This window comes from Phaethon aethereus, assembly GCF_964289735.1.
Source record: "Phaethon aethereus genome assembly, chromosome: 20".
NCBI classification, from domain to species: Eukaryota; Metazoa; Chordata; class Aves; order Phaethontiformes; family Phaethontidae; genus Phaethon; species Phaethon aethereus.
The window spans coordinates 4,923,276-4,937,919 of record NC_138596.1 but is presented as its reverse complement, the minus strand read 5'-3'; the positions used below and the strand labels follow the sequence as shown (position 1 = coordinate 4,937,919).

Below are 14,644 nucleotides of genomic sequence, written 5' to 3'. Positions count from 1 at the left end.
ACCTTCTGCGCCCAGCCTTCACTCGCCTTTGCGGCACTGCGGAGAACTTCACAAGGGAAATGACGGAAAAGCTGGGGTGAGGATGTCCCAGGTCAGGACCTGGTTATTTCAAAGGTGATATATGCTCAGGAGGTTAAAGGCACTACTTAGGTACATGAATAAAAGACTGCCAAATACTCTAAGCTGTAACACAGGCAGACTGAAGTCTTTTAAAACTTGATTCTTCATGTCTATTTTCACCCTGACAGACGGTTGTCAAAGGATCAAAACAATTCCCATTTTAAAACTCTCTCTTTCTCTCCCTCCTCCCTCTCCTCCCCTCCATTTCTCTCTCTCTCTTTCCTTCCTCCTCTTCCCTCTCTTTTTCAACAGGACTCCACAGAATGGAGCAAGAATGAGAGGAAAAAGGCAGACAGAAAAGCATGAACTGGAGGCTTGTTGAGTTCCTCTACCTCCTGTTTATATGGGACCATATACTAGTACAGCCCTCCCACCAGGACCCAGCTGCTACCAACCAACATGTCTCCAAGGAATTTGATTGGCTTATTTCAGACAGGGGGCCTTTCCACCACTCGCGGAGCTACTTATCCTTTGTGGAAAGACATCGTCAAGGATTTACAACCAGATATAAAATATACAGGTACGTTGGTTTCCTACAGCACCTGTAGCTTGGATAAGTTGTTAGGTGGTGGGAACTCAGGACAGTTCCCATAGGGTCAAGTCCATGGGGAGACACATCGTTGTTCCCGTTCCACCTGGAAACGCTGCTTTGGTTCTTCATGGTCCTCAGCTGGCAATGCAAATTGCTACAAAGAGCTGGATGTAATGCTCAGATAGTGAGATGAAGGCACTGCGGTACCATGGCCATGTGCACAACGTAGATTGAGATAAAAAGGGACCAAGGGTCTGGGTGTACTTCATTTGCAGTGACAGATAAATTCATAGGCAGGTTCGCAAGCATGTTTTTCAAATCAATGTACCTGTGGCACACGAAGCCTCTGTGCTAAACTCATACTTGTGAACTGCCAATAGTTTAAGGTTCACATGGGCAAGAACAGACATAAAGATGTCAAGACACACATCAGTAAGGCAGTTCTCATACGGCTGTGTGTGAGCCTTAGCTGTCCACTGCCTACCAGAGACCTTTGCACATTATCTCTGTGTGCAAGTCGGACTTGCCCCCAGAACTGTGATCTTAGTTTACAAGTCTTCCTGTTATAAAACAGAGGATGGGTAGAATTTGGATTTTCCTTTGCTTTCTAGGTTTTGAAGCCTTTGTTGTTGCCTGTTTCAGGCTCTTCTTGCCAGCTGTGATATCCAGAAACACACTTCTCCTTTTTCATTTTCACATGAAAAGCTGGGGTGCTCATACGAGCCCCCTATTAAAGCAGCAAGCGCTTTGGAGTGAAGGGGAATAAGCCAGCAAGTGTCATGAGATTTGCACTAAAACCCCAAAAGACTGCAAAGTTCTCATAGACGTGTGTGCACTTATATAGTCCTGTTGTGCTGCAGAAAGACGCTTGCAAACACAACCATGCAACTGGTAGGTAGGAAAGTACTAGTGAGTACCCTACTGGCAACACGCACGCAGGTACACATACACAATGACTGGGGGGTGGGGAGCAGGGAAACCATATGTGTGCAGGCAGCTTTGTCCCACGGGCAGAGAGCCAAAAGCACTTGTGGAGTAATAGCGATGTGAGAGACATCATCTATGTGTGGGGAAGAAAAATGAGTTGTGCCTGTCCCATGGCCTCCAGGGAGTGCAGCATCCCCTCCCCTTGCACTAGCCCGCAGAGCAAGGGCAGGTTAGCATGGGTTGAAGATATTGTCCTGGCTTGTCTTCTTCACTCAAAACAGCTCAGGGGGAAGACGGCCCTAAAAACTAGAAATTATGCTGCCATGCTTCCACTAAACACGTCTCATTGCCTTTGCTTGCACAGAGGAGCAGAGAAAACATGCCTTTTTCAAAAAGACTTTCTTCCTAGTTGTGGATATCCCCAGCTCTCCTCCTGCCCTGCCTGACAACATACGCTTTGATCGAGACTGCAAATCTCTGCCCCACGCACTGCCCCTGGCAGTGGCTCTGCCCTTTGCTGAAGAGCTATTCAGCCCTGAATGCCACTGCAGCAGTCTACAGGGGCTGCAGTGGGAGAGAAATGCATGCAATGTATGTGTTCAGACACATCCAAGAACTGTCACTGTAGGTCAGGCCAGAGATCCATCAAGCCCGGGATCCTGTCTCTAAGAATCATGGAGAAATGGGTCTGGAAGGACCTTGAGAGGTCATTTAATCCATGCCTCTTCCCCAAGGCAGACTCAAACATACCTGTGTCACATCTGACAGAGGTTTGTGGGCAACCCCTCCTGAAAAGTTTCCCGTGACGGAGAATTCACACCCAGAGCAGGCAGCCTGCACCATGGCTTTGCTGTCCCCTCTTTTATAAAGGAGCTAAAATCTCATTTGTATGTGAAGCCTACAATTTCTAGTTTTATCTGCTATGGGGTAAGGAACAAATTCCTCTTTTGTTTGTAGGAGACTGGTAAGAATTTGAAGACTTATCTTGGTTCAGGATGAACTTTATATATGGAAAGTGGAAAGGGATCTGTTTTTCTCCATTTCCGTTGGATATTGGCAAAGCACTTTTGAAAGACACTTGTAGCATGGGGAGGACCTTCTTCCAAGATGGGAGAAAATGGGCAGCAGCATTCTGCATGCATGGGAGGTGTCTGAGAAGGGTCTTGCAGATGGTCACTGTGCTGGAGAAGTCCTTATTATTCACAAAAGCAACTGGAGATGAGACAAAGTCTAGTGGAAGTGGTTAGGGAGAGAGTTTAAAGAGACATAGGAAGACTGCAAGGACACCTAGGGATGCATCTCATGGCCAAATACCATGCACTAAGCTGAAGGAGGGACCCGAGGACTTGGGGAAATCCAGCCACGTGTGTCATGGTTTGAGCTGCTGGGAGCTGAGCACTTTGGAAACACACTCTCTGGGATTAACTTTTGCTCCCACTATGGTCAGCTGAGGAGGAGGAGAAAAACTCATGTGCTTCAGCAGAGCAGATGGAGCCGTTAGGTAGGAGGCTAGCTGGATGTTGGAGCGTTGTTTGTTTTTAATATCTGGCCCTGTTGGCAGAACTGGTCACTTAAAAATTGGGCCCATGCCTCTTTTAAGGAGTGTCAAAACCAGTCTAGCTATGGTGAATTAGTGGAGCCATGGACAATTCTAGCAGTTAAGAGCTGGACTCTGAGCACACACACCCTCCAGAACACATCATTTTACTGAAACCCACAGGGGTAAAATCTCATTTTGTTGGCTCCTTAAATTGACTTTGAGAATCTGTAAAGCTGTTGGGATTTTGTCAGCTGTTTAATTCCAACACAGAAGCCTCTTTCCTCCCAAATGATGTCTCTCAATTGCTCTTTGCACTAGACTAGCCCAAGGGAGGCACATATTCCCCATTAAGGATATCGTTCCTTTCCTTTGAAAAGCAGCTGATTTGGAGCATGGGAATTTTCTGTGTAGTCTTTTCTTTCAATATTCCTTTTCCCTCATACTTTTTTTGGTTGGCTGGTCTGTTCTTTGTCCCTTGGTCAGACAGTTCCTTGGGGCACTTGTGATTTTGTGGAATGAGGTTTGGCCTGACCACTGCTCTTCTCCTAAAGCCAGTAGCAGCAGCCCTCAAACCAGCCATAGCGACCAAGGATTTGGAGTGGATGTGAAATAAGGCGAGAGGACCTCACCCGTCCCTAATTGCAATGCTGTTGCCTGCTTAGTGGTGATTTCCCCAGTGTCTTGCTGCGCGGGAGCATGGACACAGTGCATTAGGACCGTGTCATTTACATTGAAAACCCACAGAGATAAAACCACTGTCAATGCTACACAGCAGCATAAGGCAAAATGCAGCATTTTCTCCTTTTTACAGGTGATGTTAAAAAGGAGCAACATCAAACTAAAACATGCAACATGCCTCCTTCCATCACAGCTGAAGTCCAGGAGTCTGTTGGCAGCCAGCAAAGAGCCTGTTTTAGTTAGCAAGGCTATTTTATATGCTGCATAAGCAGAATTACTGTAGAACAGCATAGCTGTCAATATCTTTTCATAGGATGCCTGGATCCAGATCTACCATCCTAGCACGGAAAGGCAGTTTGCTGTTACAGCCTCCAAAGGCTCATTCCCTCCTTTTGTGTATTTTATTTTAGTAGATTTTAGGTTTCTCTTGCACAAAACTTGGACCACTGATTTTCCTGGCACCCTCAGTCAAGGTTTGCACCTTGCATGTGATATTAGGAGGAAGGCAAGCAAAGGGGGAGATGTTTTATATTAAATCATGAACAGTAGGGGTAGATACAATTGCATTAACGAAGCACATTAATCAGCATTGATTCATACTAATAAGGCTGGTTTAGGGGGGCCTCTGGCAGGAAAATGCTGCTTTGATCATTATCTGTGCTCTCTGATGCTAATGCAGATAGGATGGCAGATGCTGAGAGTGGTTTGTGGGATGTCTGAATATTCATTATCACTATCCTTGTTGTTGTTCCTAGTCATGAGAGCCTTGGGTACTGGCTACTGCACGAAGGCTGGAAAACAGATGAAGCTCAGCTTGGCTTTGGGATTTGGGCACTGCTCAGGCCAGGGAACATTCCTGTTACCACAAGACAATAGTGAACAGCTTCAGTCCACTTCTTTGAAGTATATTGTCATGTGGTCATTTTTTCTCCTCCCAGAAACTGATTATTAAGCTATAGGGCAAAAGAAAAGAAACAGTAGACTGAGCACGTGAATACACTATGCAAATAGCCAGGCAGAATTACTGCAACAGAGGCATTTCACTAACCATGCTGCTTAGTTTAAGCAAGTTCTAGAAAAATGAATCTTTTCTAGAAAAAAATGAGGCTTTGTTGTTCAATGCCAGAGGTGAGACACGGGAGGCAAAGTGGGAAGCGGTGGGATGGCTTGTCCACGGCCAGTTTTCCTAAAGCAGAGCAGGGACGGGACACACTGCCTTGGACAGAGGGACTCCCGGTTAGACTGGCAGAGAGGCAATGCAGGCAGTATCTATATTTTTGCCCCAGGCTCATGGTGTGGCTGTGGGTAAGCTCACTCCTCGTGCCTCAGTTCCCTCCCCACCCGCCGAGAATGGGAGATGACAGCATTTGTCCGCTCTGCGTCGCTGCGCAGACTTAATGAAATGCTGCAAGACGTTTGGACGTACGGGACGACAGAGTTATGAAGTGGGTGATCACATGGGGCCGGAAGGGGAATGTGCATGTGCAAGAAGAAATGTGGATTTTCCACATGTGGGAGTTTTAATTCCATTTGCTGAAATGACAGTAGCACCAGGGAAATCTGGCTCCCAGTGTAAGAGAGCAGGGAAGCCCTGGGGTATAAAAAAAGAGATGTGCTTGCCTTGCGACTTCTCCTGCAGTAGGACCATTTAAAGGCTGCCTAATTTCATGAAACCTGCAAATGCAAAATAATTCTGAGACCTCTGCCAAGTCTGGTTAAAACGTACCAACAGACTCAAAACTTAGCGGGGGATGTGGCAACAAACCAGCCAGTTCCATGCCTCCAACTGCAGAGTGACAGCACAAAACCGATGGCTCACGTACACCCGTTACAGTCAGGTCCCTCGATATATAAAAAGGGAATACAGCTCCTGAGACAGGAAAGGTTGTGAGTAACTGGCTGCACAAGTTAGCTATAAATTGATTGGGATGGTACCCTCGGAAAAAAACCTGTTGTTTTTTTCCCCCGCTCAAAAAATTGTTTCATCATAAGGGTGGTGCAGGTCTGGGGCGAGTCAATGGAGACGTGAGGGCTATCTCAGTCCTTGGTGGCTTTCAAGGCTTGGCTGGACAAAAACCACAGCTAATGTGCTCAAGAGCTGGTGACAGTCCTGCTTCAAGTGGGAGGTTGGATTAAGGACCCCCAGGGTCCCATCTAACCAATATTTCTGTGATTTCTCTGTTTCTGCGATTCAGAGTGGACACTAAATTGGATGTTCATAAAGGGATTTGCACTGTTGAATGCATTGGGCCACACTAGAGATTTTTATTTACTCCTAGAAAACCCACAAATCTGAGCGGCTATGTGCTCTCTAAAAGTGTCATTCCCTCGGTGAAGAGGAAGAGAAGTATCATGAAGCAAGGATGTTTGCTGTGCACATAGCATGGGCTACAATTGACTTAGAAATGCATATGCTGTCTGTTCTTCTGCTTAAATTTTCCCTTAGAGGAAAAAAAGAAATTAAAAAAGGAGAAAAAAATTTGGTCTCACAAAACTGTCTCACAAAACTTTCAAAGTTTTATGGCACCACAAATTAAAAACAACGAGCCAGATTCTCTGTGACATAAATATGTGAAGCTGTTGACTTCAAGGAAAATTCACCAATTTATTGGCTGGAGAACCTGTTCTAGCACACCCAGTGTTGCCCACTGCCCCAGGACCTGCATGCACAACACCAGGGTTTATAAGGCTGCTTGCTCTGGCTGTCTGGCTGGGAACGTTATGAGCTTTTATTATTTCTAAGCAAAAGCAGAATGCAACTCCTACGTTTAGGCACTGGACTTGGACAATCTGGCTAGTGAATGTGAGGTTTTTATGACCATTTTTAGCCCCTTGTCTTACAGAAGTTTTGCCTTTCTTGACCAGACCTTCCAGGCAGGTTTCATGCAAACGTGTGATTTCCACAACCAACGAACTGATCTGGCAGAAAACTAATCTGGAAAGAAAAAAGAAAAAGAAAAAAAAAAAGTTAGTTTTCAACTAGATCACTTTTCTGCTCTTGTTCATTGTGTGGTCAGGTGATTGTAAAGGGACAGGACTGTGTGGATGGAGGCAGGAAAGGAGCTAAGGGGACTGGTGAGATGGCTGTTTTCAGCAGCAATGTGGATTAAAGTTGTATTGTGAATGTGGATTAAAGTGGTTGTGAAAATGCGTGCTAAATTTTGGCAGAGACAAGATCTAGTAGAGTTGCTTCCACCTTTTTTCAGTCCATTCTTCTTCTCCCGTCTCTCCACTCCTCATTGACTCCTTTTGCTGTCTCTCTATTGCATTGAATTTAATCTACTGGTCACTAGAGCTGTACAAATAATTGATTTTATGGTTCACTGGTTGTATGGAACAAAAATAACACTAAAAATGGGTTGATCTGAAATGGATGTTTGTTCAACTTTTCAGTAAAATGAAAAAAATCAAAACATTTCATTTTAGGCTCAGTGAAAGGTTTAAGCTTTGCTGTTTGTTTTCATTTTATTAATCCAGTGAAAAACTTTTTTTTTTTTTTTTTGCAATTTTTAAGGCGTAAAAGTTTATCTCAAAACACAAAGTCAACCAATGCCACTTAAAAAATGTCAAAGGGGATACATTTTGATTTTGAGTGTATTTTGTTTAACTGTTTGTTCTTCAACATGCTCATTCAATTTATGTTGAATTTGCAAGTAGTTTTTATGTCCTTGAAATAGGGAAGGGAGCAAAAAAAAAAAAGACTAGCTGTCCCTATTGCTCACTCTGAGACTTTGAAATCTTAAAATTCCCCAGGGTTCAGCTTTGACTTTCCTTGGGTTCAGCTTTTAGCATCTTAGGATAAAGAAGAAAAAATAATTCCCCCAGAACCACTGGGCAAGGGAGACACAGCCAAGGCGAGCAGTAGGATTGCAGCTTTGCTGTGGGAAGGCTCGTGTTCATTCAAAACGAAGCTTGATGCCGCGACCTGGGTGCTGCTGACTGAGGTAAACTGTACGGCATGGGTGCAGTCATAGTTCCTCTCTAACATGCATCTCCCGGCAAGTTTTCAGTCCTGTTCCAGTTGTTTGGATGCCTGAAGCATCCAAAAAAGCACCGTGAAGGCTCTTCTCAAAGAGCATTAAGGTGATGCTTTGCGCTGGTACAAATTGATAGGCACTGTTAGGCTTTTTAATCTTTGCTTTGGCTTTTTTAGTCACGCTGAAGTTCTGCTGACAAGGTTTTCCTATTAGGTTTTTATGCTATCTGTTTAAAGGGGACATCAACTTTTATGTTTTCCAGTCAGGCAAGGCTTTTCTAGGAGAGGCAACGCAGCAGTTGAAGGACAGAGGGAGCTGAGATGAAAGGAGGCTCTTGCCTCCTGTGTGGAATGAGCAATGGAAATCTGTACAGCACTGCATGGCAAAAAATACGAAATCTCCATAGTTTACATTATGCATGTAAACGAGTGATGTACATTGGTTTGTAATCAGTAAATACCTTGTAAATAAATGTGTGTAAACCAAAAATTTAAATCTATTTCCATAGTGCATGTAAACAACGAAGCCTTCTAGTGTTTTCAATGTAAATGTTAATCTAAAAATGACATTACTACAAGTTTATGCAACTTTATAAGAGAGCCACAATTTACATTCCTGTCTCACCAGCGTTAACAGAGCAGCTCGGCAAACAGGAGCCATTCAGTGATGGGCATAAACCAGCCAATTCCACCACGTAGCCTCTCCTTTAGCCACAGCCTTCATTCTTCATGCAGTTCAGGGACCACTGTTTTTACATTCCCTGCATAATGCATCTCCCTGCATATGGGAAGCTTTTAATATATTTGCATAAGCAGAATGAAGGCAGGAGTGGGGGACGGCAGGGAACGCTTCGGGCTGAGCTTAGTCCTGGGTGCGCCAGGCTGAGCAGAGAGGGCGCTCAGCCCTCGTCGCGGCTGGGAGCAGCCGCGCTGGCTGTGTTGGGATGCGGATGGCGAGGGCTCGCGAACGCCACGGGCAGCTGTGGAGCTTGGCAGAGGGACACACCTCTCCTTCTCTTTGATATTCCTGAGAGCAGAGGACAGACAGGAGGATAAATGGCACTGGCCGTTGGTACGCTCAGAGGTGCTAAGGTACGGGAACAGAACACCTGGCCAAGCTTTGGGGAAGCACAAGCCCTCGTCTCAACATAGCAGCTGGCTCGCAGGCCATAGGGAATGGCGCAGAAGCAATGCAGTTGATAGGTTCACATTCCGATATGGTGCTTGTAGTTAGGACACATCAGCTCCTCTGGAGAAAAGCACGCACGTGAGCTCTGCGCCCAGCAAGGCGTATCACTAACCGGTTACCCTGCCTGCTGACCCGGGTGAGCTCTTAGCTGGATCGGCAGAGCTTTAGCACAGTTCTGCAGAGTTGCACGCTCAAGCACAAAAATTCCCTTTCAGCATGCAGAATGGAATATGGTAACCGTGCTCCAAATGACTCCCAGAAGCGGCACAGATGCATATTTTTAGTCACTGAACCTTTCCAAAGAGATGTGCATCCTGCTGGGCTAGGAGGGAGCCGTCTACATAGTCCCCTCTGAGACCTGGAATGGTGGGGGGATCTTTTCCCCTCTGCATGAGAAGTGGAGGGCTTTGCCCAGCAAGCCTCCCAAGGCTGCTCCCCAGCATGCTGCGACAGCAATGACTCTGCACGTTCATCTCAGATTTCTTCAGACCAGCAGACTATGGTCCAGTGGCTTGGGAGCATATTTTAAAGGCTAACAAGCCAAGGAGAAGCCTTCACTCTTTTCTTTTTTTTTCTTTTTTTTTTTTTTTGTGAGCAGATTATTAATTCTGCTTTTAAATCAGGCAGCTGCTTATTTCAGCAGAGAAGCTGTTACATTAAAAAAAAAAGTCATCCTGCTAGATGCATGGAATAATTTTGTTCTGGCACCAGTAGCACTGGGAGATGGCATGACTGTACCTATTATAGGGGTTTTTCTATTTCTGGATCCTTCTAATGTTTCCCCTGGGTTTTAGAAAGTCTTTTTTTTTCCCTTTCTTTTTTGCTGATTGCCACCCACCAGCCTTTGTAAATGGAACAAGATGGGTCCCACTGGGGCAGTCGGAGGCATCCAGGCTGGTTTCCTGTCTTAAACTACTAAGTGCAGGTACAGAACCCAAGGACACGTCTGCAAAGAAACCCAGGAATCAGCTTTGCCTGCAGAAGGGAGGGAGAAGGGTTCGGGTCAGCCCTTTGTAGCAGGATCTCCTCTCCAGGCAGCATGAAATCAAGTACGCTCGTGCGGAGCCAGCGGTTTCTCCGTGTGCCGCAGCGCACGCGCCAGGCCGAGGAGCTGACGCGGCTCGGTGCAGCCTCGGCCTCTGCTACAGAGCGCCCTGGGCGGGGGTACCTGGCCGCCCCGCGGGAGCGGGGTGCAGGCGGTATTTAGGCAGCGCCTTGCTGCCAGGTCTGTGCGCCAGCGATGCCGTCAGCAGGTGACCAGACCCGGAAGCTCTGTGCCTCGGGTGAGCAGGCCCAGCTGGGCAGCCGCTGGCGCGGCGGCCACGAAGCGTTCACGGGAAGCTGCAATGGGGTTGCCCTCGCCAAAGAGGAATTTTTGCTGGTTAAGTGTGTCCCATCAGGTGAGCCCTACCGAGAGGGAGGGAAGGAGAGGGACGGGAGCTGCGCGCCACAGCGGCATCCGCGTCCGCCGAGCTGCCTGGGCTGGGGGCACCCCGCAGCGCAGGCCGCAGGCGGGTGCTGCCTCCCCCTCCCTGCCTGCCGGACTCCTCGCAGCCGCCTGGCTCGCCGGCCGCTCTGCTCCAACAGGACGGGGATCCTCCCCGCTGGCCCCACACTCCGCGGTGTGGGAAAGCCTCCGACCCGCGCCAGCGCCGGCCCCGGAGGGCAAGCCTGGAGGTCCAGCCCCCGCAGCGAGCAGGGCCGGGCTGGGGCGCAGCAGAGGGATGGGATTCTCCCAAGGAATCTGCTGGGCTTCTAAATCAAAGTCCCGCCGAAAACACAGAGTGCTAAATGCCTGCCTGGGGCTCTGCTCCTACAGCCATGTGACGCCATCAGAATTTAAGCTTTAATTAAGAAACGGGTGCGGGGAGGGAGGGAAGAATCTCTAGCCCTTATGACTGCAAAAGAAAGCTTGGAAACATGACCCGACTGCAACCAACCTCTGCTTTAGTGTGCAGGCGGCTCCCAGCAGAGGGGTAAGCAGCTGAGAGAGGAAGCCATCACATCCAATTCCCAGTCAGGTCAGGCCTGCTTCTGCTTCTGCTTGCAATGAAAGCACTTGCTTGGGGAAAGGGGAGTTTCCATAAAAGCTGTGCTACGGCAGAATTACACCAACATGCCCTCCCTTGCTGTACGTGGCTCTCCTGCAGCCGTGCAGCTCCAAATTTTACACCCACACAGCCTCTGCTTGTGCACAGCCGTTGTCCAGAGGCGGTGAGAGCCAGCTAACAGCCACCGTGCTCCCACAGGCTGTGCCGCCGATGGCGCGCAGCACTTTTGGAGGAGCAACATGGAAATTCTCTGCTCTGGAATTACAGCAGGAGGTTTGTTGCCTCCTGGAGCTCCTCAGCCCAAATTGAAGGGACTCCTTTATTATGTCTATATGGCATGCAAGCCTTCAACACCTGCTGGCCTCAAAACCCATGCTGTGCTTTCTCCTGCCATCACATCTAGTTGCAGGCAGCAACGAGATGTTTTAGAGCCCAGTTAAGGAGAAGCCTCTGGATGCTCTCCATCTCCCAGGGATAAACCTTTGGCAAGGTTCACTGAAGATGAACCTTATTTGATGGCTGTGCTCTCAGCCAGCACACCAGGGTCTGGAGGCTCAAACATGCCTGATGTTGCAACAGCCTCTCATTCCCATGAACGAGTGTCACGAAAAGCCAGTGGAAGAGCTGTTCCCCTATAACTTATAGCTGGGACCTGTCTCTGGGCTCTGATTGACTTAGTGATAGCTCTTACAATCATCCTGACACCGATCCCCCCTGCTAGAGATCTTGTCATTTCTGCAATAGAAGTGCCCCTTTGCAAGCTGCAAACATGGGTTTCGTGGGCCGGCAGAGACTGGCAGGTCTGCTGGAGCATGGGCTGGGTTTAAGCACTGATTTCGGTAGCTGACCATCGCAGTGCACTCAGGGGGTTCAGCTGGGATGAAGATGCAAACATTGACCCATGAGGGACACTGCCTCCCCACAGCTAACCGGAGGTGGAAGAAAGGACGAGGTGAAATCGAGCATTGTGTCAGGAGGGCAAAGGAGTTCTTATTGTCCGTGCATCCCTGCTCAACCTCATTTTGCTTTTCCTCCTCTTTCCTTCATACTGGTTCTTTTTCTCTCAGCAAAGGAAAACCTGCCTATTGAGTATTAGGCATTAAATATTTCAGTGTTAGCTTCCAGCTCTTGAGCAAAAACCCAGAAAGAACATTACTTTTTACTCCCCTCCAAATGTCTGGGGCTCTCCCCGGGGAGTACAGGCGCACAGCCTGGGTAAGGCTAATAAGAGAGCTTGGTACACAGGGAGAACTACATGTTGCATGTTTAAAAGCGAGCAAGAGAGTCAGGAATAAGAAAAGAAGGTTGTTGGCTTCATCTCAGGTTAAAGCTAAATGAATAGTCCCCACCAGACTAATATGCTCTCCTCGCATTTTGTCTTCCTTCCCCTTGTTTTCCTCCTTTTACCCCTCATTCATGTGCAGACTATGAAAGTCTCAGATTCCCCCCTCCCACCCTTAAAAGACTCCCGACTGTTTCTTGGGAGGATTTGATATTTGAAATCTGTGCCTTACCGATTCAGCAGGCGAGTGTTGCCGAGTCACATGATGAACTGTATCTCAAGACTATTTAGTGTCTCTTCAAAGCCCACACTTTTAGAGTCCTGTGATTATGTAAGAGTCTCAATTCAATTTTAAAAGTAAGTTTACGGCCCTCATAATTGCAGAGGAAAACTTGATAATACGACTCCTACATACTCAGAAAGCAGAAGGCAAAAAAGAGAGAAAAAAAAAAAAACAACCTGAAGTTTATCAGATTTAAAAAGTCTCATGAATTTTAAAACCAATCTCTTAATTCTTTTTTGGAGCCTGACTCATGATTTTCAAACAGTTAGCAATATGGCTGTAGGGATTGTAAGGCTAGTTTTTTATCTTATTAGATAACTTACATAAAATATCCAAACCCGCGGAGACTCAGAGATTGAGTATTGCACTTCAGTACACAGCTGGAGAGAACAGTGTCTTTTCTGCTGTATAGATGCTGAGGATCCCTTCTTAATCCAGGTCTCTAGTCACTACCGCAGCATAAATTTTTCCCCAAATTATATTAGTGCTAATCATATGAATGAGAATAGCCATAATATTGATCTTCATAATACTTAGGTTATTAAATTTGAGTTTGAAGGTAGTTTTGTGGGGCAATTCATAATAGTAAATCTCGTCAGCATGCATAAGCAGGGAAAGCAAGCCACAGAGTAATAGCATTGCAAACCCAGAGAGAAATATATTCTAGAGTCTTCCATCCTACCACAAGATTGCACACCGAACGGACACATGTGAATAAGTTAGCAATGCCATAACTGACATTTTGCTAATAGTTTGATAATCTCAGATGAACTTAATTGATCTGAAAGGGGAGAAAAGCCTTTGAATGTTGAAACAACTTGATCTAATGTTTCTATGAAGTATATGCACCACCCAGGGGCACTTTATTCCTGGAATATTTGCACACACACAAAGACAGGGGTGCTGGTATGATAAGATGAAGGGGGATTGCCACCGTTACCGTGAAGGGGTGGGCTTGCCTTCCACACACATATTTACCCAGGGTGTCCACGTTCAGTTTAAGAGTCATGCATGCTGAAGAGGTAGGGAGGTAGCAGAGCATACCATGTTTGTAGGTGTTCACAGAGCCTCACGCACGCCTCTGCACAAAGAGCATTGACGTTTGGCGTGCACGCAGATATTGGGGTGGCTGAAGCATTTTGCGTGGCCCGTGGTGGATTAAAGGAAATCTGAGAATACTTTCCTGTGAAATGGCTCTGTACTAGGGGACAAAAAAAGTCCCACCAGTTCTTCTAGCATATAACAAAGGAGGAACCGAGAGTGTGGAAGAGGCTGAATGCTACTATCTAATGAGCTTACAGGATAATTGCAAACTGTATTTGGATTTAATTTTCTTCTGCAGAAGAGTCATAAAAATCAGTTTATTGTTTTCACTCCTGGGGACTGAAATATTTGCATCATGTCTTTTAAAAGAAGACAGTGCTTTATCTCCCCACTTGAACATACCAGCTCCGTTGGTGACTGTCTCCTGTACGATTGTGGATGAGCGTCCAAAGGTAAAGACTTTATGTGCACAACTGCTGTCTGCTAGCTGGAATAGAAGTAGCTCAGCTCCCTGTCAGAGTCTTGCAAGTGTTTGTACCACCGGGGTGGGATTTTCACTCATGGTGGTGGGGATTGTGCACGGAAAGGGGAGCAGATCTGGTGTAGTTCTACAAGGATGGTGGAAGGCAAATGGCAGGATGGCAAAGGCTTTGCATTTTAGGTGTAATAAAATTGTCTCAATAAGGTAGAAAAACATTTTCTTCAAAGTAAGGTTTTGTCAAAATGCTTTATTTTGTTAGTGGTATGGTGTTTCAGGATGATGAATTGGATTCAATGCATTTTGAAGCCCTGGCCTCTCTGGTTGCTAGTGACTATGGAGAAAGAGAGAGTTCTAAGAAATGAGCTGTTTTGACAAAATTTTGTCTAGTGAAAACATTACAAGCTGTTCCAGATTCTTCCAGCATGGAACAAAGCCAGATTCTGCAGCCCTGAAAGTAGCTACAAAAAGGAATAATCTCCTGGACAGCTCCAGCCACAACTGAAGTCGGAGCTCTCGCAAATGTGAGTGATTTAAGCTTTGT

At 46.6% G+C, this 14,644-nt stretch overlaps 1 protein-coding gene across 1 annotated transcript in view; it reads left to right on the top strand.

Moving 5' to 3' along the window:
* Window positions 1-422: 422 nt before the first annotated feature.
* Window positions 423-14,644, top strand: part of BRINP1 (BMP/retinoic acid inducible neural specific 1) — a gene marked incomplete at its 5' end in the record, with an annotated part of 59,533 nt that continues 45,311 nt past the window's right edge. Inside the window, one exon of the mRNA XM_082009038.1 lies at window positions 423-640. Coding sequence (XP_081865164.1) covers window positions 423-640 — 218 coding nt within the window. The remainder of the gene's footprint in view (window positions 641-14,644) is intronic.